Source organism: Tamandua tetradactyla, chromosome 15 (assembly GCF_023851605.1).
Source record: "Tamandua tetradactyla isolate mTamTet1 chromosome 15, mTamTet1.pri, whole genome shotgun sequence".
Classification (NCBI taxonomy): Eukaryota; Metazoa; Chordata; class Mammalia; order Pilosa; family Myrmecophagidae; genus Tamandua; species Tamandua tetradactyla.
Genome location: NC_135341.1, coordinates 62326361 through 62350357, shown reverse-complemented (window position 1 = coordinate 62350357; position 23997 = coordinate 62326361). Strand labels below are relative to the sequence as shown.

General features: G+C 35.9%; 1 protein-coding gene across 6 annotated transcripts in view; it reads right to left on the bottom strand.

Moving 5' to 3' along the window:
- NGLY1 (N-glycanase 1) overlaps window positions 1–23997 on the bottom strand; it is a 77013-nt gene that overhangs the window by 40791 nt on the left and 12225 nt on the right. For 5 of the 6 annotated variants that reach the window (XM_077129968.1, XM_077129973.1, XM_077129972.1 and 2 more), the window contains exon 3: window positions 13995–14240. The exons of the other annotated variant lie outside the window; for it this stretch is intronic. In XM_077129968.1, the coding sequence (XP_076986083.1) occupies window positions 13995–14240 (246 nt within the window). The remainder of the gene's footprint in view (window positions 1–13994; window positions 14241–23997) is intronic. 6 annotated transcript variants of the gene reach the window in all.

Genomic DNA, 23997 nt, shown 5'->3' with positions numbered 1-23997 from the left:
TTTGATCCATTTTGAGTTAATTTTTCTATTTGTAATTTGGGTCCTCTTCATTCTTCTTCATATGGATGTCCAATTATCCAAGTACCATTTTTTGAAGAAAATTATTCTTTCACAATTGAGTAGACTTGGCAGCCTTGTCAATAATCAATTGGCCACGGATATGAGGGTGTATTTCTGAACTCTCAATTTTATTCCATTGGTTATATATCTATCTCTGTGCCAGTACCGTGCTCCTTCTGAACTCTCAGTTTGATTCCATTGGTCAATATATCTATCCCTGTGCCAATACCATGTTTTGACCACAGTACCTATGTAATATAAAGACTGGAAGTGGGAGTCCTCGAACTTTGCTCTCCTTTTTAAAGATGTTTTCGCTATTAGGGGCATCTTACCTGTATTAGTTAGGGTTCTTTAGAGAAACAGAATCAACAGGGAACACTTGCAAATATAAAATTTATAAAAGTGTCTCACGTGACCGTAGGAACGCAGAGTCCAAAATCTACAGGGCAGGCTGCGAAGCCGATGACTCCGATGGATGGCCTGGATGAACTCCACAGGAGAGGCTCACCAGCCAAAGCAGGAATGGAACCTGTCTCCTCTGAGTCCTCCTTAAAAGGCTTCCCATGATTAGATTTAGCATCACTAATTGCAGAAGACCCTCCCCTTTGGCTGATTACAAATGGAATCAGCTGTGGATGCAGCTGATGTGATCATGATCTAATCCTATGAAATGTCCTCATTGCAACAGACAGGCCAGCGCTTGCCCAATCAGATAAACAGGTACCACAACTTGGCCAAGTTGACACCTGTCCCTAACCATGACATTTCCCTTCCAAATAAATTTGATAATTGGCTTTTCCATCTCAGCAAAAGTAGGCTGCTGGAATTTTGATTGGGATTGCATTGAATCTGTAAATCAGTTTTGGTAGAACTCACATCTTAATACTTAGTCTTCCAAGCCATGAACACGGAATGTCCTTCCATTTATTTAAGTCTTCTTTGATTTCTTTCAGCAATATTGTGTAGCTTTCTGTGTACAGATTCTTCACATCCTTGGTTCAATTTATTCCTAGGTATTTGATTCTTTTAGCTGTTATTCTACATGGATTCTTTTTTCTTGATTTCCTCCTCAGCTGCTCATTATTGGTGTAGAGAAATACTATTGATTTCTGCATATTAATCTTGTATCCTCCACTCTGCTGAATTTGTTCACTAACTCTAGGAACTCTGCTGTAGATTTTTGGGGACTTCCTAAATATAGGATCACATCATTTGCAAACAGTGAGTTTTACTTTTCTTTCTTTCCAATTTGGATGCTTTTTATTATTATTTTTTCTTGCCTAGTCACTCTGGCTAGAACTCTTAATACAATGTTGCATAACTATGGGTGGCAGTCCTTTTCTTGTCCCAGATCTTAGAGGAAAGCTTACAATCTTTCACCATTCCGTATGATGTTACCTTTGGGCTTTTCGTATATGCCCTTTATCATCTTGAGGCAGTTTCCTTCTAGCTTATGATTTTATCAAAAAAGGATGCTTGATTTTGTCAAATGCCTTTTCTACATCAATGGAGAAGATCATGTGTTTTTCCCATTTGTTTAGTTATTGTGGTGTATCCCCTTTATTTTCTTACATTGTACCACCTCTGCATATCTGTTATAAAAACCCACTTGATCATGGGGCATAAGTTTTTTTTGGTGGGGGTGTGTGGTCCGAGAATCAAACCCCGATCTCTTGCATGAAAGGCGAGCATTCTACCACTGAACCACGCTGCATAATTTTTTAATGTGCTGTTATGTTTGATTTGCAAGCATTTGTTGAGGATTTTTCAATCTACATTCATAAGCAAAACTGGTCTGTGATTTTCTTTTCTTGTAGTGCCTTCATTTGTCTTTGGTATTAGGATGAAGTTGGCCTCACTGAATGAGTTAGACTGTATTCCCTCCTCTTCAATTTTTTGGAAGAGTGTGAGCAGGACTGGTATTAATTCACCTTGGAATAATTGGCAGAATTCCCCTGTGAAGTCATCTTATCCTGGGATTTTCTTTGTTGAAAGGTTTTTGATGAATGATTCAATCTTTTTACTTGAAATTGGTCTGCTGAGGTCCTCTATTTCTTCTAAAATCGATGTATGTAGGTTGTGTATTTCTCAGATTTTTTCCATTTCATCTAGGTTGTCTAATTTGTTTGAATGCAGCTATTCACAGTATCCTCCTATGATTCTTTTTATTTCTGTGGGGCTAGTAGTAGTAATCATTTATGATTTTATTCTTTGTGTCTTTTTTTTTTTGGACCATCTTGCTAAAGTTTTGTCAATTTTATTGCTCTTTTCAAAGAATCAACTTTTAGTTTTGCTAATTGTATTGTTTTTTCATTCTCAATTTCATTTATTTCTTATCTAATCTTTGTTATTTATTTCCTTCTGTTGTTGCATGCCTCTAATGTATTTTTAACTTGCATTATTGTGCCTGTCATCCCCATAATTTATTATTCTTTTTATTTTTTCAAATTCTTAATTATGCTCACACATCTTAATAGCTTTTAGCTCTTTCTCCATATTTTCCTTCATCTCTTTGAATTAATTTATGAGGTTTGTTTGAACTTATTTGATTACTTGTTCAAAATTCTGTGTCTTCTCTGGAGTTTTAATTTGTTTCCTTGACTGAGCCATACTTTCCTGTTTCAGTATAACTTGTAAATTTTTGCTGATGTCTAGGCATCTGATTATCTTGATGAGTGTACTCTGAAGGTCAGTTTCACTCCCTTGCCTACGGCTTTATTGTTGATTGGCTTTGTGTTAAGGCTTTTCTTTGACACTTGGTTCAACTTATTCTAGCCCTTTATAATTGCACATTTAACTGATAAAATTTATTCAGCTCTTCTTCACTGGACTCCTGTCCTGTATATGTGGTAAAATTTTTAAGACTGCACTATTTGTGTAATTGTTTCACCCCCAGAGAAAGCTTCCTTTCCTCCATTCTTTCTCTTGGAATTTTGATCTGTTCTGTTTGTTCTTGTGGAGGATTTTCTCCCTAGTTCTATTATTTAAATTCTCTCCCTCATTCAGTGCTCCCTTTTCCTTGCACTTTTCCATTCTGGGGCCTGTCCTGTCCTGTAGCACTTCAGTTTAAATCCACACCCTGTTTTTTTTTTCTGTGAGGCTTTTTGCCTCCAGGTTCTTCCCCAATATGGTATCTTGCCTTGGAGAGTCAAATCGGGACAATCCAGAAATATAGATTGTATTAGTTTGCTAAAACTGCTGGAATGCAATATACCAGAAATGGTATGGTTTTAAAAGGGTAATTTATTAAATTACAAGTTTACAGACCTAAGGCCATAAAAAATGCCCAAACTAAGGCATCCAGGAAATGGTACCTTGATTCAAAAAAGGCAAGGGTCCCGAACACTTCTGTCAGCTGGCAAGGCATATGGTTGGCGTCTTCTGGTCCTTTGGCTTCTGGTTTCAACAGCTTCCCTGGGGATGTTTTCTTTCTGCATCTCTAAACATCTGGGTCTCATCTGCTCTAAACTTTCTTCCAAAGTGTTTCCCCTTTTAAAGAACTCCAGTAAACTAATCAAGACACACCTTAAATGGGCAGAGTCACAGCTCCATCTAATCAAATGGTCATACCCACACCTGACTGGATCATATCTCCATGGAAACAATCTAGACAGAGAGTCCCACCCTACAACATCGAATCAGGATTAGAAGAATAAGGCTTCCATGGGGTTCAAAACAATTGCAAACCAGCACATGGGTCATTCCAGAAAAGTTCATTTTGTGTTTAGGTGGTCCAGTCAACAGAAACTGGATTGAGTGAGATCATCACTTGCCAACAATTCTAGTATAGTCTCTCCTCCCCACCCTGGGGGCCTTTTGTATACAGCACTCCTCAGCAACTTGTCCTCATTTTCTGCAGACTTGGGTCCCTGTGGCTGGATATGTGTGGGGTTCTACATCTCTGTGGTGAGCGGCTCTATTGTTTGTGTCTACAATGAGAAGGACCTGGGCCACTGCCTCTGAGTGAGTCCCAAGTCAGGGAAAAGGGAGCGAATTGCCAGATCTGGACCAGAAATTTCCTAGCTGATACTTTTCTTTTTCTTTGATTCAGCACTTGCGGAGTCCTTCCACAGTCTCTACCATCCTCGAGAGTTCTAAGCAATTGGGATTTGTCCTTTTATTCACTGAATCTTTGGAGAGGCTTTTTCAGGGGATCTCTTAACATCACCATGTTGATCAACATGAGAGTTTTTATGTGAGACCAAAGAAGGATATCTCATGGATCATTTGAAGTTAATCTAAACACAAGTAATGGTCTAACAACAGACTTTTTAGGCAGAATGATTTCTGCTACTGCAGCCATTTTTCCCCTTTTACTATTAAACAGTACAGCAGGCAGGAAATGACTATAAGCTACAGAGCAGCCATGTTCCAAAGAGGACCCAGGGTAAGAGCTCAGTGGACTGCCATTCTAAATTTGGTTATTCAGTATCAAACAATGAATTTCATATAGGACCTAAAAGAGAATGTAATGCAGGGTTCCATTCCACTCTTTCATGCTCACTATCATACCTTCCCTGACTCCAATATATTCGTACCCATAATCTACAAATGACTAAGGAACTGCACTCCAAGTATCTTAAATGAAATTGTTTAGCCACCCAACAAAACCTCATAGCCTCCATGACATTCCATATATGAGGGGCTGGTTCAAGAGAGAACTTGGTTTTCAATACAAACATTCTGCTTAATAAATTTTAAATGAGAGCTTTAATCACCTTGTGACTTCAATAACCCATTTCTTGCAAAAATTTTTTTCTATTTATAAAATAATGCCTGTTGCAAAAAATACTCAGAAAATGCTGAATGGTACAAATAATTTGAAATCTCCCATAATTTCACCACTCAGAGGAAATGGTGGCTAAGATACCCAAGTATGGCTTTCCAGACCTTTTTTAAAATGAACATACATATGTATGTTTTCAATAAGAAAAATGGAAATATTACACACATAAACACAACATGTTTAATTTTATAGAGTTCTCAGTTTACATTCCTTTCCATATAATAATTCTCTCCAGTCAAAATAGACTACTTCATCATTTTTAAAGTGTGCTAAGTATGCTGATACAAGGAAGTATTGTATTTCATGTAATTTCCTGTTGAAGGACATATAGATGTATATTTCTTTCAACAATGATAGGTTATGAAAATAAATTGGGCATTTAAATCTTATGTCCAAAAGGGAGTGCTCCTCTCATAAAAATCAGACACAGAGCCACACTGAAAAGTTGTCTTGTTGTTGGTTTATAATGAATTTAGCTTATAAACATACTACCTTAATTTATTATTTTTCATTATCATTCTAATGACACTACAATATTTTTATAATTTCAATGAAATAATCTCAAATGATGATAATTCCTTTAAATAAATACATACATACCTATATACATGAATGGGAGTAATTTCTAGAGAATGAAAGAGTTGATTAAAAGTCTTCAACAATTTCATACATATTCTAAAAGTAGTTCATGTGCTAAATAAAAGCATATATTTAAGACCAACTATGTAATAAATGTGAAATGCATACTTTAAGCAAATCATGCTTCAGAACAAAATCTTTTCAATGTAGATGCAGTTGTAAAATTGAAAACATAAAATTTCTAACATTTTATATGGTTTAATGTCATTGAAAAATTGTCCCTGCTGTCTCAAATTTGCTTTTGGAAGGCAAAGGATATAAAATAAAGGGTTATCAGAATGTTATTTCCTTTAGGAACAATAAACATACGAATTACCAGAAAATTAAAAAAATCAGTTGGGTTATCAGTTAATGAAATGCAAATTAAAACCACAAGATCCTACTTCACATCCACTAAAATGGTTACAATAAAAAAGATAATAACATGTATGGGTGAGAATATGGAAAAACTGGACTCTTAATACATTGCTGGTGAGAGTGTAAAACAGTGTAGCAATTTTAGAAAATAGTTTGGCAGTTTCTTAAAATATTAAACATCAATTTACTACATAACCCAGAAGTTCCACTCCTAGGAATTTACCCAAGAAAAATGGAAACATGTCTACATAGAGACTTGTATGTGAATGCTCATAGTAGTAGTATTCATAATAGACAAACATTGGAAATGACCCTAATGCCCATGAATTGGTCAATGGATAAACAAAATGTGGGATATCTATACAATGGAATACTACTCAATAATAAAAAGGAACAAAATATTGATAAAACCAAAAATATGGAAGAACTTCAAAAACATTACATAAAATGAAAGATGACAAAAGCAAAAAGACTATATATTATACAATTTCATTTACACAAAATGTCTAGAAAAGGCAAATTTATAGAGACCAAAAGCAAACCAGTAGTTGTCTGGAGGTTGAGTGGCAGTAGCCACTGAACACAAATGAGTTTAAGGGAATTGTTTAAGGTACTGGAAATGTTTTAAAACTGCATATTTGGTGATGGTCATACAATTCTATATATCTGCTAAAAATGAATTGTACACTTACAATGGGTGAATTTTATGGTATGTAAATTACTTCTTGATAAAATTATTTAACAAATACCAATCAGAAATCCACATAGATAAGTTAATAATATTGACTACCAATCAATGAAATAAAAATTGATTGCTAACACAGGCCAATTATGTGTGAACACTGTTGGCTTTCAATTATGGACAATCTGATTACTCCATCCTTCAGATATCAACTTAGAGGATCTCTGGAAAACTTTCTATGACTTTACCATATAATACATGGTATCACAGTGTATTATAATTTCCTTTTAATTTGTCTGAAGCCCTACCCAAGCTAAGTTCCATAAAAGGATTATGTCTATCTCATTGACTATCATATCTCCAATATGTAGCATGACGAATGGATGAACAAATAAAGAATTGATACAGATGCTACTTTGAACCCGGAAGTGGTGTTTCCTTTAAATCAGCAAACTTTATGAAAATCAGGTAAAAGAGTAAAAAGTACTTACAGAAAAAAGAGGCCAGTAAGCTTAAAGTCTTCAGTATATATTATTCTTATGCATTAAAAGAGAGCTTCAAAGGAAAGAAACAGGTAAATTTGAGTGATTGACTGAGAGCCCAGAAAAAATGTAAAAAACAAGAAACAAAGGAGATGAGTAGATTTAATAAGGAAAATAATTTAAAGGAATTAAAAATCAAAGAAAGCAGAGAGACCACATCGTGACAGGACTATACCAAGCATAAGACACAACTATTTAGAAAAGTGTCCTATATATACCCAGGTGACCAATAAATGTTTATTCAAAAGAATGAAGACAAAAATAGAAAGAAGATCACCTTAGGAGAGATAAGAGCACTTTAGAAATCACTACATTTAGGTAAACTGCTATCATTATGCTTCATGCTAAGACTCCAAAAATAAAAATAAATGATAATGTAAAATATGTGCTTGGATAAGAACCAGAAGAAACCAACAGTTACATTAGGTAATGAATTACAGGCAATTTTCCACTCTAAAATGGGAGCCCTTTTACAGTAAAAGGACAAGAATACATATTTTAGGCTTTGTGGGCCATACATTCTGTCACTACTACTTAACTCTGCCAGTGTGGCATGAAAGCATCTATAAACAATGCGTAAACAAAGAGCATAGCTATGTTTCAACAAGACTTTTATAAAAACAGACAGCAGGGCGGGCCACAGTGGCTCAGCAGGCAAGAATGCTTGCCTGCCATGCCAGAGGACCTGGGTTCGACTCCCGGTGCCTGCCCATGTTAAAAAAACAAACAAAACAAAACAAAAAAAACAGACAGCAGGCCAGATTTGACCTGAGGGACACAATTTGCTAACATCTCTAAAAAAAAAGTTCTTGATTATTAAGTAGTTCTCTTTGCAATAAATACAAGTTAGGGAAGAAAGTAAATTTAACATAAAAAGAAAACTTTTAGTACTCTCATGATTACTAATTTTTTCCCATTATCAGGCAGCATAGTAGATAACTTTTTGGTCTGTCCAGCAATCTCCCCAAACCACACCTACCCACTTTCTTTTGCAAAATGCTCCTTCCCCACCCTAACCATGGCCTGCAATATCTTCATAAAGTTGTTTCCCCCAGATTTAAGCAAATGTTAAACAGTGACATGTAATTAGCAAGTGCTAGAAAGACAATTACACTTATAAAGCTGAATTTTTTTTTTTTTTACCAATTCTAAAGGGTTTATGAATCGTGCGCACTAGCTATCCCTACAGCATGAAAACTTTAAAAGATGGGTGCAAAGTTCAACAGGACCTGAATATCACAGGGAATAGTTTTTCCAGGTTCAAAATAAAATTTTCTTTAATGACTTCCATCTACCCTCACCTTTTTTCACCTGGGAAGGAAAGGCCTGCCATATGATATTGTTTCACAAGGACTCCAATAGCTCTCCCACAGTAAAACCTCTCAGAAAGATTTTAGGAAGAAATCTAGAAGGAGCCTGGTACAATCCAGAGGAGGATGGAGCAGCAAGGGCCTTAGCCTTTGGGGAGCAATCCATGGGCAGCAGAGGGATGACAGCCAACGTAACGGAGGATGGTAAGGACAGAGAGCACCAGAGCAGAATGATCATGGCAGGGGGGCGGCGGGGGGAGGGAGGCAAGTAACAGCACATGCAATTTGTGAGACTAATGACTTTAAATGTCCCCTACCTCCATATCCCAGCACTCCTAGCAAGAATCACTGGGAAGAAAGACCTTGGAAAATTAGACTTTCTGCTAATCAACACAACAGGAACTCAAAGCATTGAGCTTTAGATGGATTTAAGATAGAGGTAAGCAGTTCATGACAACATGGCAACCTTTGCAAAATAAAAAGTGAAAAAGTAACAGAAACTAGGGCCTAGAAACTGAGAAATACTTAGATATCCTGGCCAATAGAAAATCAATGCAAAAACCTGTATTTACAATGAGGCCTGTTGCAACATTTTAAAGAGAGAGCACACAGAAAAGCACGCTTGCTTGTTATTTGCTACAAAGTCTGAGGTTAACACAACTACTCTGTCCTTTGTTCCACAAACAGGTCTCTGTAAATTGAGAAATAACTCTGTTTCTGGACTAAAAGAGAGGACTAAACACTTTGGTTAAATATGTATGTAGCTCTGGTTCTACTTCTATCCAAAATCCTAAGTCCTACTCAAATGAAAGTAGAGAGAAATCTATTTTAAAGGCCTAATTCACAAGAACAAAAAGAACAGGAGAAAAGACAACAGCAACAGAATTTCAAAAGCTAGGAAGATGAATGAATGGTAACTAGCTTAGCAGACTGTAGAAAGCTGAGTTCTATACCGGTTATGTTAAAAGCTGGAAAGCAATTTGATTTGTATTACAGAATCCCCCAAAGGATCAGGTGGTAGCCCCGAAATTGGGGTGAAAGAAAACCAAACAGACTGGTTGACAGTCTGCCTAAGAAGCAGTAGAGCCCACAGATCACTTCCCTCACTCTACATGCCTGACTGATTGCCCCTCTCCCACTCAGCAGATGAAGGGGAGCTGTATTCTAGAGAATAACAAGGCTATGTGAGACATAACCTAGGGCAGGGAGATTGTACTGAAAAAGAAAAGTTTATGTGCTGTATTTGTAATCCCAAAACTCCTGCTCTTATTCACCTCTGAGAATGTGTACCACACAGTTCTGATAATATTGTAGGCACGTGGTAGGATTACACTTTGTTAACTTCTTAAAGGATATATATATAAATATATATATATATATAAATATATATATATTTTTGTATGCTATATGGCAGGGACCACACTTCATTCTTTTTCCATGTGAGGATCCCATTATTACAGCACCATTTGTTGATTTTTTGCTTGTTTGCTCATTTGTTTTTGGGAAGTGCACAGGCCAGGAATCAAACACGGGTCTCCTGCATGGCAGACGCAAATTCTACCACTGAACTACCCTTACAACCCCCTTAAAGGATACTGTGGCCACGCTTTGGTTAGTGAAATGTAAGTACAAATGACGTGTTATTTCTGGGGAGAAGCTTTAAGAGCTGATATACCACTTACCCCAGTGACCAGTTTAAGAGAACTGTAAGCATGGGTCCTGAAATGAGAATGATCTAGAAGAAAGACATCAACAGACCCATAAAAGGCATGCAGCATTAGTGAGACTTAAACCTTTATATCTGATAAAAATAAAACTTACATTAAAAAATGAGATATTAGGAGGTGTTTCAGGAATGCCTGAATCTCTTAGGGCTTTCTATTATTTTTCAATTTGCTCCCTAAGACCTCCCATATCCCATTCCTGTAATGTCAATGATACAATGGTTGTAGCCAATACATAGCTTCCTTTCCTGCTTCAAGATACCTTCTGAATCACTAATGACTGGAGATGTAAATCTCTTATGTGCTTGGACTGACCCAAACTGATCACACTCCACCGTGGTCAGGGCTTATAACCTCAGCAGGAAGTAACAGCTCATAATTTCATTCTTTCTTGTTTCATTACAGTAGCTATTATATTTCTTTAGGTAAAATAAGAAAATAACATATCTATGATTTAAGTGATAGGTAATAAGGATTTTATTTTTGGATCTCAGCAAACATATAACGAGAAAGAAGCAACTCACATGGCCCAGGAGGGAGAGAAAAGTTAACACTGAACTAAGATTCTGATGTGATTCCCTAATAGTCAGATAGGGGTTGGAGAGGAAACCCTGCTTTATAACAACTCCTCTTCTAGATTCCACAAAGAGACAAAGATATACTAATATGGCACTGTATCCTTAGTTAAACTGGTTTCATTTTAAAATTATTATTTAAAAGAGAAAAATTAAAAACCTGATATTCCCTTGGATAAATGATTAAATTCTATAGACTGAATAGAACAGAAATCTGCCCAAAATAACTTTCTAAATATCCACCACCACTATTTATTATCAATATATTCTAGTACTTTATGCCTTAAAGGAAAAGTTTATTGGCAAACTTCAACATCAGTCATCATCATCTTGCCTTTTATTTATAAATTTCACTTGATACAGTTTTAACCAAAAATAACTGTAGTAGGTATAAACCTCACCACTATTTAGATTTATATGCAGGATAAATAATTCTTCAATCTCTCGATCACTGCCTGACTTTCATCTATTTTAATTCTCAACTATCACTTAAAATGTACCAGGCAGGAGAAAGTAATTGTTATGTGCTGTACAATAACAATTAGTGGTGATGAAAACTTAAATAACAAAATAATTTTTTAAAATCTTCATATAAGTGATGCATGGATAATCAATAGTTAGCTGTAAAAAAACAACATTCATTATAATGTCTCCAAATCCCAAAAAGGAACACAGAAAAAGAATTTTCTCTCAAGAACTAGAGTAAGTTGACAGAGACTTGCCTATTAAGAACCTAAGTATTTGAAAAAGAAAAATGGTTTATTTTCTTCTAAACTCTAAATTTGTTTTGGCAATAGAATGACATTTGGTTTTTAATGGAGTGTTCAGAGATTACTTGGTGGTTGACAGGGTATTAAAAACCCTAAACTATATGTGCATTGCAAGGTTAGGAATAAAAAAAAAAAAACCCATTAAAAAAATCTAAAAAGGAAGGAGGGTAAAGATTGACAGAGAATGTGAATGGATTCCTTAGCCAGAACACTGACTAGATACCACTTAGTTAAGGAAAGAGCTATTTTGTAAAACAAAATGTTTCATGCACCATATATATATATGTTTTTACATATATAAAACTGGTTAATACTATGCATTTTAAACTGTTAAGTAACACCGATTCAAGAGAAGATAAAGTAGGAAATATTAAAAGATGTATTCAAATACTGTGATTAGAGAACTCATAAGTAAAGGTATTAAAAAGGAAGAAAAATTTTAAGTGTGCTTCTGTATCCATATCAGTCTTAAATGCAAAACTAATGGAAGATTTCCAAGATGGAATGCAAATGCTCCAAGGGAAGTACATAAAGCAATCCACTGGAGTGCTACTTAGATTTATTTTTATTTCACTCGTTTTCACACGACTGATAAGATACATTATATTAGTACAGAAGTATATAATTTATAAATAGACACTTGTCGGAATATGTACAAATTATTAATGATAAGTTGTGCAATCAAAAAGAATGGAAACCACTACTATAAGGAATGGAATGACCAGGGCTACTATTCTTTCACATTAGAAGTAATTAGTCCCATTTTTCTGTGACTCTGTGACAGCTTTGCACAAAATGAAGCAAGCATCTAAGATACTTTCAGAAACAATTATTTCTAAAAGTAAAACCTTGAAGTCTTTAGTTTATAAAGCTTTCACATATGCTAATCTTCAGAATCATTAATAAACACTAGATATTTTGTTAATAATTATTATAAACACTAGCTGTGAAGCTAATGAGAGGGAAAATATATTAAAGACTTAAAGGTTAACCTAAGTCAACTGAGGCACAAAGGAGAATGCTAGAGGAATTAAATCTCTCATATACATACACAAAACATGCTTCAAAACCACTCGAGAAGAATTATATAAAAGGATAATAACTTTTTTTCTCTCTCTCCTCTCCTGCCAGCCCTGAACACCTTTATTCTTTATTTTAAGGACAAGCTTGGGTCCTTTTCAGTCTAGACAAAGGAATGATTGCCAATCATCACACTCACTATTACCAGGGAGGCAAGGTTACAGGCTCTGGACTTACTTAGATGGGGAAGATTAAGGGTGGATTTAATAACTGACCCCATATAAAGTTTTGCTCTATGAAGGACAGTGACAAGCTGTTCTACCAAAATTAAAATAAGGGGGTACCATAAAATTAGTACAGAAAAATCATGAAAATTTTCTAACAGGGAAAATTTAGAAGAATCTTTAAGGACGTCTATTAGAAGGGATTTTTGTAAACAGGATAATTTCCTACTAGATGGGATAATTTAGGTACACCAACAAAGCCTTCAGTCATCAGAAGTTTGATTTCAGATCTTCAGAAGTATCTATCTGTGTATGCTAATGCTATGGATTGAATCATGTTCCCCACAAAAACATGTTCAAGTCCTAATCTCTAGTCCTGTGGATATGAACCCATTTGTGAACAGGAGCTTTGAAGGTCCTATTGAGATGACATCAAACTGAATCACAGTGGTCTTAATCCAACATGACTGGAGTACTTATATGCAGAGGAAATTTGGACATAGTGACTGGAGACAGGAGAGAGATGGTGAGAGAGACAGCTCTGTGATGGGAGTAGAGATGGAGTTATGGGCAAGACACTAACAGAATGTTACAGACTTTACAGAGAAAGTATGATTCCACTGAAATCTTCAACTTGGACTTCTGGCCTTCAAAACTGAGAGGCATAAATTACTATCGTTTAAGTGAATGACTCTGTGGTACTTTGTTATGGCAGCCTGGCAAACCAATGCACCTAATAACTAAATGCCGCTACTTTGCTAGCATCTACTATGAGCAAATTAATGCATTATTATTTACATTCAATCCAAAGAAGCTGATTTTTTATTGAATTGAGGTGTTGATAATGATAGGCTGTTGGAATTAATGGTCCTTATTGTGATAGAAGTAGGTAAAAGTTAGATCAGAAGTATCAATTAGATTAGCAATCTAATTTGATATTCATACTCCTGTCCATCAAGTCCATTACTCTCTTTTACGTTAAAAGTATATACTAATTTGTGTAACTGATTTCAATAACAAAGCAAAAGGCATATTTATAAATAATAAACTAAACAAAATTTAAGTTGCCTTAGAAGCAATAAGCAACAAGTTAAAATTTAAAAGTATAAATAAAAGAAAGTTATTCTTTCCCCACTTTTGTTACAAATTTCTCATTTTTTTAAAGAGCTGAGGAAGTTTGGATATGCTAATATTATAAGAATCACAAATAACTGGGGCAGAAATTCAGAAATAAATCATAACATATGCTAAACCTTTGGCTGTCTCAACAGTTTGAATGAAACAGCGAAGGAAGATTAATATTACCATTGGCGCAGAGAGTGGATTTGATGACTGCACTTGACTGTTCCTTGGGTGCTGGGTTAACCCACTAGAAGTTGAAGACTGTGTTGTAGAAAGATGGACACTGCTTGCAGGTTGTTGAGATAATTCTACTTTGTGGTTTTTATTTGATCCATCCAATCTGCTACTTCTCTCCATGGCAATCAGGTCACGAATTTTTTGCAATTGCTCCACTGAAGCTTTTTTAGGAAAGATAAGATGTGTCTCTCCCTGGAATTTATAGAATTAGGAGAAATTTAAACCTATGCTTTATACTGACAGTCATTCTAGCCTATATATATATAAAAGCCAATATAGAATGTATTGCATTTTAACAATCATTCTGTTTTTTTACCATTATGGCACTCTTTTTCATCACCAAAGATAAATATTGAGTATATACACCCCAGAAAATAAAGAAAATTTGCCTCCTTAGCATATAATACTTGACCTATTTAATGTGGTTCAAAAGAGCTTTAGAAAAATACTTTATATTTTAGGAATAGTAAGTGAAAGCCTCCTAAGAGTTGCAAAGTTGCACATTCCTCTCTTCTCTATAATAGTATATGACAGTACCACTATACTCTATGAATAATGATATTCAAGATGTAATCATGCAACGGGATCAAGGTTCAAATAAAATCAACAAGAAGTTATATAACAACTTCTGAATCTTACAAATCCAAGTCTTTGAAAAATAGCTACACAGTCAGATGTCTGTATATTCGTCTCATTAATTTTTCCAAGCTAACAAAAAGTACACCCTGTTAGTGAATTTGAAACTATAGTTTGTTAACAGTAACATAAAGATTGTTCAAGTGAAACAAAACAAACAAAAATCCAGTTCTTTAAGTAGTGCTTCATTTAATGAATACCCATAAAATGATCAAGAGTGCTTTAAGATAACAATAAACATTACAACAACACTCACAATGTAAAAATAGTACATCACAAAACCAAGAACAAAAGTGAAAATACATTTAGTCAAGTTTCAAAGGTGTTGTGAATCAAGACTACTAAAACAGTAAATCCATCAACTGCAAATGAGGTAAATAGGTCGTTACAATTTGTAGTAGACAGACTTATAGATTGTGAGTATTTAAATTAAACCCCACAAATAACAACGGCCTTACTTCCCTGTAAGATAGCAGATCTAGATAAATCAAATGACCAAAACATTACTCAATAATGACATAAAAATCAATTCCACAAGGATCCTTTTTTGGGGGGAAGAGTGCGTGATCCAGGAATTGAACCCAGGTCTCCCACACAGAAGGTGGGCATCCTAACCACTGAACCACCCGTGCACCTTGGATCTTTTTTAAAAGGTGTAAGTGGCCAGGACGCTCTACATATTATCCATAATAGCTACAACAAAAACTACTATCATTTATTGTATTTTATGTATCCTAGGTATTGTGCTAAACATTTTATAAAAATTATCTCAAGCAATTAACATATACTGAAAGGTAGGTATTACGCTTATCTTTACTTTGTATATGAAGATACTAAGGTAGAGAGAAGTCAAATAGCCTACTTGGTACTCAGAACAATAGGCAGAGCAGGAATTCAAACTGCTATGATATTAATCATCCTGAAATAACTACTACCCCTTAGACTGAATGGATGAAAAACCAAAAGCTTACACAAATAATTAGAAGGGATGAGCAAATGAAAACATCCTAAAATTTCAATGTTTATATATGTGACCACTGGCATAAATAGGAACTAGTGTCTTTTCTTCTAGCAGAAAAGTACTGCCTCACATTAATGATGAAATTGAGGAAGATTAAGGAACCATGTCGTTTAAAACCAAGTATACAGACTGGTATTTGACTTCATACTGTTAGTAGAGCAGCACTGAGAAAGCAGATGACACCAAGGACAGAGCTGGAACAACAGCATGACAGGTATGTGTTTCAGACCAAATCTTAGACAGGGCCCTGGTAAGAAAGAGATGCTATTTATGCTTTGCCCCCTTTCCTTCCATGTCTTCAGGACCAGTCCTAAAAATATATATATGATTATGGGTAAAACTGTCTGTACGAGAAAAATCTAGTTGACTGTATACATTTTCATAAAAGGGCAAGTTATAGGTCTCATGCCCTAGATCCAGGAACATATTAAGAAATGAATGAAAATCCTAGTATTTAACAATTTTAGTGGGACAATTCCCATTGCAGGATGTTACAGACCTGGCCTTTGACCTACTAAATATCTTAGTAACTGAGACAACAAAAAATGTCCTCACATATTTCCAGTGCCTCACTCCCACTGGGATGAGGAGGTGGGGATGGGTAGAGGATGGGTATTGCTCCTGGTTTAGATCCATTCCATTAAACTGTAGGCACATATCCATTTGGATCCCCATCTTTCTCAACCTCCCACTCAGAAGTTGCATAGAAAATAATGCAACTTTTAAGACAAGTGGGTCCAAAAGTGTGAAAACTTTTATTATACGGTCAAATATTTCAGGGTGTGTCTTACATTAATACTTCATCTCAAATGACCACCAACTTTCCTCTTACTGGTAGTTTACTTTCCACTCCATTTCTAAGCTGTGTATCTTTCAGTAGTAAAACCTGACAGTCTTAGGGACACCCGGGTAGTTGATCCTCCTACCTGGCATTCAAGTATTTGCTGAATGAAAGACAAATCTGATTTCTTAAATCTGATACTTCAACAGTGAGAAATGGGTACAGACTCCAGCTGTCATTTATTCATTTTTAAAATTTTATAATTTATAATGCAATTTTGAGATACACTATATATTCACATACCATATAATCACATTAAGTGTTGTGCATTTATCATCACAATAGATTTCTGAACATTTTCATTTCCACAAAAAAAAGGAAAAATAAAAAAGAACACCCAAAATATCCCATACTCCTTATTTCCCCTAATTATTTATTTTTTGTGTTTATGTTCTAACTCATCTGTCCATACACTGGATAACAGAAGTTTGAGTCATAAGGTCTTCACCATTGCATAGTCACACTGAGAGAGCTATATACTTATACAGTCATCTTCAAGACTCAAAGATACTGGATTACAAAGCCAATCAGGTTGGGGTGAAAGCAATTCAGAATACAGGGGTAAGGAAGACAGTGTCTATATTTTAGAACCACACATACTCTTTGAGATCAAAGGGAGAAAGTTTTATTTGGCCTGGAACTGAAATTTTCTGTAGCACATAATCTAACTCAACCTATCTGTACAGTTCAGCTGAACAACTGAAAAATAGGTAGCCCAGAGTAAGAAAGAGGACCTTTAATCCTGCATAGATTAATACAATGCCTGGATACATTCTAAAATATGTTAAGCAGATAATTAAAAAGTATTGGCAAAGTCCCTTGAGGGATGGGAAAAAGAATATGAAATATTAAACCTTACCATCAGGTAATCCCCTGATACTGTGTCAAACTTTAGGGATACCCAAATCAATAGGCCATACCCTAGATCCTGAGGCTTACTTATGTGAAGCTGATGTAGGTAGTGGAGAAGCTTAGACTACCTATCTGCATGCCTAAGAGTTACCTCTGGAGGACCTCTTTTGTTGGCTCAGATGTGGCCTCAGTCTCTCTAAGCCCAGCTCTGCAAATGAAATCACTGTCTTCCCCTCTATATGTGGGACATGACATCCAGGGGTGAAAGTTTCCCTGGCGATGTGGGAGATGATGCACAGGGATGAATCCAGACCTGTCATCATGGGATCAACAATTCCATTCTGACCAAAAGGGGGAAAAGAAGTGTAACTAACAAAGTAGCAGTGGTACAGAGAGTTCAAATAGAGCTGAGAGGCTACTCTGGAGATTGCTGTCTCTCAATCTTCAGTTAGACCTTACTACCTATCATAACCTGCCAAACCCCAACTAGAACCATTCCAGCCAATCCTAAAGAACACCTAGGGCAATATATAAGATTCCACAAGGGTTTGATGCACTAGAGTAACTTTCCATAAACCTACAACCTCCAGATGGGTCCCTGATCCAGATACGTCCTGAAACCTAGAGGGCCCAGCTTCTCCAGAACATCAGACAGCTTCATCTTCCTACTCCATATTAGTGACACACCCTTCCAATATGGAAAATTAAGAATGGCCATAGCCCAAACACCCCTAAAGAGAGGGACAGAAAGATCAAAGGTGATGGTGGAGTTATACAGGGAAGACAGGATTTAACAAATGAATATGAATGCTGAATCATTAAATTGATATCTCTTTTAGTCTCTAGTATCTTCTAGTAGCTAGAAGTAAAAACCTAAAATTAGAGAAATAAAACCCATGTCAAACTCTGAAATATGTTTTACAACTAATTGTGGTGCTGTGCTTTGAAATGTATTGCTTTTTTGTATATGTTATTTTTCACGAAAAAAAGAAGCAAAAAAGTCGATTGTGACACTTAGAAATATTTAAGCCTTCTAGCCCTTCTATGTTCTGGAAGAGCTAGAAAGAAACATCTGAGGGGATCATATGGTAGCCCATGATAAACTCTGGGATCTGTCCTGTAACTACCTGTTGAAGAGTGCTTTGAAAATTATTGCTTTTTTATTTCTTTGCTTTGTATATATGTTATACAATAAAAAAGTTTAAAAAAATTAAAAAGACTGGATTAAAGTTCAACAATTTCAGGTATTTCCCCCTGGCCACTCCAAAACACCAAAAACTGAACAAGGATATCTATATAATGTGCAAGAATAACCTCCAGATGACCTCTCAATTATGTTTGAACTCTCTCAGCTATTGAAACTTTATTTTGTTTCATTTCTTTTCCTCTTTTGGTTAAGAAGGCATTTGCAATCCTACAATGCTAGGGTCTGGCTCATCCTGGAAGTCAAGTCACATTTAGGGAGGGAGGCCAGTGAATTTATCTGCAAAGTTGGCATAGAGAGAGAAGCCACATTCTCTGGGAGTGACTCAGGTATAATCATAAACAGGTTTAGCTTCTCCTTTGAAGGAGTAAGTTTTGTAAGGGCAAGCCCCAAGATCTAAGGTTTAGCCTATTAAATTGATAAGTCCCCAGTGCTTACAAGAATATCACATCTCGGGGAAGTTCAACATTTTCATCCACTCCTCAAGGAGACTGCAAATACTTTTTTATCTGCTGCCCAGATGCCTCTGGGATGTATCGGGGCATCACACCAACCTATACAAACCAACAAGATCTCACTCCCTATTCAAGGTTCCATCTAATTATGGTGTTCAAATAAACTGACTACACAAGTGAATGAGATAATGTGCTGAAGAAAATATAAATTTCACACCAAATAAACATCTCTAATTTTGGTCTCACACAAAAGATGAAGTTTTAAAATACAGTCAGCATCATCCTTTACCCTTTAGTCTGGGGTACACTTCACCCCTAATCAGCTTCATTCACATCTCTAATTGAAGTCTGAAGAATTTTTTAGCTTTTTAAACAGTTGCTGAATGGGATAATGCTGATTTTCATAGCTGCAGAACTCTAGCTCTGATTCTTAGATATCATACGGATACCTGAAATTCCAAGGAACGACCAGGTTATAGACAAAGAGCTCAGCATCTAAGAATTTAGAAGTAACAGTTACAACTCAGAAATAGATGTGACTGCTCTGAGAGCTTACAATCTAAGAACCTTTATAATAGGCCTTCCCCTGATAAACTATGCTCTCAGATTCAATTCTCAGAGTTTGCATATTATAGGTTGTCCATATTAATGAGGCATTATAATATTTGTCTTTCTGTTTCTGGCTTATTTCTATCAACATATTGCCCTCCAGGCTTATTCACTAGTTGCAGGCCTCACAACTTCAATCCTTCCTGCAGCCGCTCATCATTCAACTGTATGTATACCACAGTTCCCCCTTCCATACATCAATTGACATACCTTTAGACCACCTCCATCCATTGCAAATCTGAATACTGCCACCATAAAAACCAGTGTGCAAATGTCCATTCGTGTCCCTGCTTTCAGTTCTTCCAAGTATAAACCTAATAACGGGGTTGCAGGATCATATAGTCACCCTATACTTAGCCTCCTGTGGAGCCACCATACTGCCCTCCAGAGGGCTGTTGTACTCTACTCCCCTACCAACAGTGAACAGGTACTTCTCTCTCGCTCCACATCTTCTCCAAGACATGTCTTTGTGTTTCTGTTTAAACATCTTTATTCACACACCACACAATCCTTCCTAAGTAAACAGTCAATGGTTCCCTGTATAAACCCAGTTATGCATTCAACACTACGATCTATATGAGGACATTTCCATTTCTTCCACAAAGAAAGAAGACATAAGAAATATATGAAGAATAAAAAAAAATTTTTAATAAAATAAAAAGGAGAAACAGCAAAACCAAGAATTCCTTACCCCTCACTTATATCTCCCTCTTACTGACATTTGTCTCTGGTATATAATGTGTTACATTTAACAGAACCTATTACAATGTTACTGTTAATTATAGAGCCTAGTTTGCACTGATTATGTTTTTTTTCCGTATACCATCCCATTTTTAACATCTTGCAACGTTGACATTCATTTGTTCTGCATACAAAAAGATTCTTATATTTGTATATTTAATCACCATCATTGTCCACTCTAGGTTTCACTAAGTTGTACAGTCCCAGTCTTCATCTTCTGTCCTACCTTCTGGTGTCATACATGTCTCCAGCCTTTCTCTTTGAACCATAGTCACACTCAGCTTCATTCAGTATACTTACAATATTGTGCTACCATCACATAGCATTGTGCTATTCATTTCTGGAATACTGTGTTATCATCACATAGTATTGTGCTATCCATTTCTGGATCTGTTGAACACTGTCAGCATCAAATGCCCAATCTCTATCCTCTATCTCCTGATGTCTCAACTTTAACTTTCAAAGTTTGCTCATTAATGTTAGTCATATTAGTGAGACAATACAGTATTTGTCCTTTAGTTTCTGGCTAATTTCATACAACATAATGTCCTTAAGTTTCATCCACTTTGTTGCACACATCATAAAATATTGTCTTACAGCTGTACAATATTCCATCATATGTTATACTACAGTTTGTTTATCCATTCCTCTGTTGATGGACATTTGGCTTGTTTCCATCTCTTGGTAATCATCAACAATGGCACTATAAACATTGGTGTGCAAATGTCCACTTGTGTCCTTGCCTTCAGTTCCTCTGAATGTATACCTTGCAATGGGATTGCTGGGTCATGTAGCAATTCTATACTTAGCTTCATGAGGTACTGCCAAATTGTCTTCAAGAGCGGTTACACCATTCTTCATTCCCCCCAATAATGAATAAGTGTGCCTCTTTCTCCACATCCTCTCCAGCACTTGTAGTTTTGTGGGGTTTTTTGATAATGGCCATTCTTTGTAGGTATAAGATGATATCTCATTTTGGTTTTTCATTTGCGTTTCCCTAATAGCCAGTGAGGCTGAGCATCATTTCATGTTATTGAGCCATCTGTATTTCCTCTTTGGAAAAGTATCTGTCCATATCTTTTGCCTATTTTTAAATTGAGCTGATTTAAATTGAGCTGATTGTCTTTTTGTTGTTGAGTTGCAGGATCTCTTTATATATTCTGGATATTAAACCCTTATCTGATATAAGAGTTTCCAAATATTGTCTCCCATTGGGTAGGCTTCCTTTTTAACTTTCTTGATGAAGTCCTTTGATGTCCAGAAGTGTTCAATATTTCAGGAGATCTCATTTATCTATTTCTTCTTTCATTGCTCACACTTTAGGGGTAATGCCTAGGAAACCACCTCTTATTACAAGATTTATAAGATATTTCCCTACATTTTCTTTTAAGAGTTTCATGATCTTAACTCTAATGTTTAGGTCTTTGATCCATTAATGGAAGAGTGAACTGTTGTGTATACATGTAAGAAGGAATTATTAGTATTATAGGTAAAATAAATATATCACTCCTTGCTCTCATCTATTTGTATGGTATATTTTAGGGGCTCTGAGGAAAGAGCTACACCACATTTTTTCTCAGAAATGGATGATGAATGCCTGCTATGATGGATGCAATTCCAGAGGTAGGAAGTTCAGATGTGTCATAAAATTGGTAGTAAAGGAAATGGGAAGGTCTGAATACTTTTATTTTGCTGTTGGCTACTTATGTTTTGTTTTTCATTTTAATGTAAAGTAATATTTAGCCCGTGTTTCATATAGTCTCCCAGCTCCTTAGGACCTCATCCATGATGACTTAACTAGACTATTAAGAGGGAGATGTTACTGGTGATTCATGATTACATATGTAAACTATTCCATAATAGTTCTTAAAGACCATTTACAGATTGAATGAGAAGAAACATACTTCATATGTACCATTTCCCATTTTATTTAATGAGATGAATTTTATTAGTGGCGTTCACACTTTTTGAACTTTCTAAATAAAACATCAGAAATAAATTATGATTGAGATGAAAACTAAGTTACGACTTTTCCTTTGGCACACAACCAGAGAGAAAGCCCCAGGTTTTAGAATGGTAGGATTTGATGAGAGGTTCATTGTGATCATGTTCTCTCTGAGGAAAGGCTGCTGGCATCTGGGGTCCCTCTGCCACACAGGAAGGCATGCTGTGACATCTGCTGGCCCTTCTCTCTTGATTTAATGGCTGTCTCCAAAATGTCTCTTGGTGCTTCTTTATCTCTTGACTTCTCCCGGGGTGTTTTCATTCTCTCTTAGCTTCTCTCAGCTCTGTGCTCTCTCCAAAAATGTCTTTCACTTAACTCCAGCAAGCAGATTAAGACCCACCTTGAATGAGCAGGTTCATCTCTCCATGGAAACAAGAGCTATGGTTGCTGTTGCCATCTTGCCTCTGTCGTGGCCACCTCATACTTCATTTACTCAATTTTCCTATCCAAATGAAGTTTTAAAATCTGCATTTCCTTAAATAAAACCAGCAATGCTCATTTTCCCCCTTCTGCAGTTTTAAATTATCTGTGTTCTTTACATGTATAACCTATAAACTGATGATGCCATAATTTATACCTACAACCTGACCTCTCCTTTTAAAGTGTAGATTCAAATATACAACTACCTACTTGACATCTTGCCTTGAATATTTTACAGCGTATCAATTATAGCTGTCCAAAGAATTAGTAATTTCTTCCCATAACTAAACCTGTTACTCTCCAAGATTTCTCCATCTCAATTAATAGTACTCCCATATACTCAGCTGCTCAAACCAAAATCCAGAAGTCATCCCTGTTTTTTCCATTCCCTATATCCCATATCCAATTTACCAGGAAGTCTGCCAGCTCTCTTTAAAAATAAATCCTGGATCACCTACTTCTCCCCATTTCCACTAGTATCAATCTTAACTTTAACACATAGTTAATGTTTCAACTTATCAGCACTATTCCTACAGAAGCAAACAACACTGGAAACAAAAGCCTTGTTCTCAGAGCTGATACAAACCTAACATTTCTCATTTTGACTAATAAGCTTTCTAATTGGTCTTCCTGCTTCCGGCCTTGTCCCTATCCTGTAGATCCAGTATACTGCTTTACAAAAACCCAGAATAACCTTAAAAAGAAAAACACAAAAAACAAAATACAAAACTTTCTTGCTTAAAGCATTCCAACAGCTTCTTATCCAACTTAGAATAAAATCCAAGTCTTTACAGCCCTCAAAACCCCACATTTCCTGGCCTCTGCCTGCCCTACAACTGCTTTCTTTGTCAAAACACCTCCTGCTAGAAGTTATTTGCACATGTTAATCTTTCTGCTTCAAATATTCTTACCTGAGAGCGTTGCATGGTTGGCTGCTTCTTGTCACACAGGTCCCAGCTCAAATGTCATCCCCTTCTGAGGTCTTCCCTGTCCAACTCATTCTAAAGTAACCTGCTACTTGAGTTTATTTTATTACAGTCTTACTTCCTTTTTTGTACTCATCCTATTACTCTGTTTACATGTCTACTATCTGTTTAATGTACTGGAATGCAAGCTCTATGTGATATGCAATCTGTATCTACCTAGTTCACCATTATATCTCCAG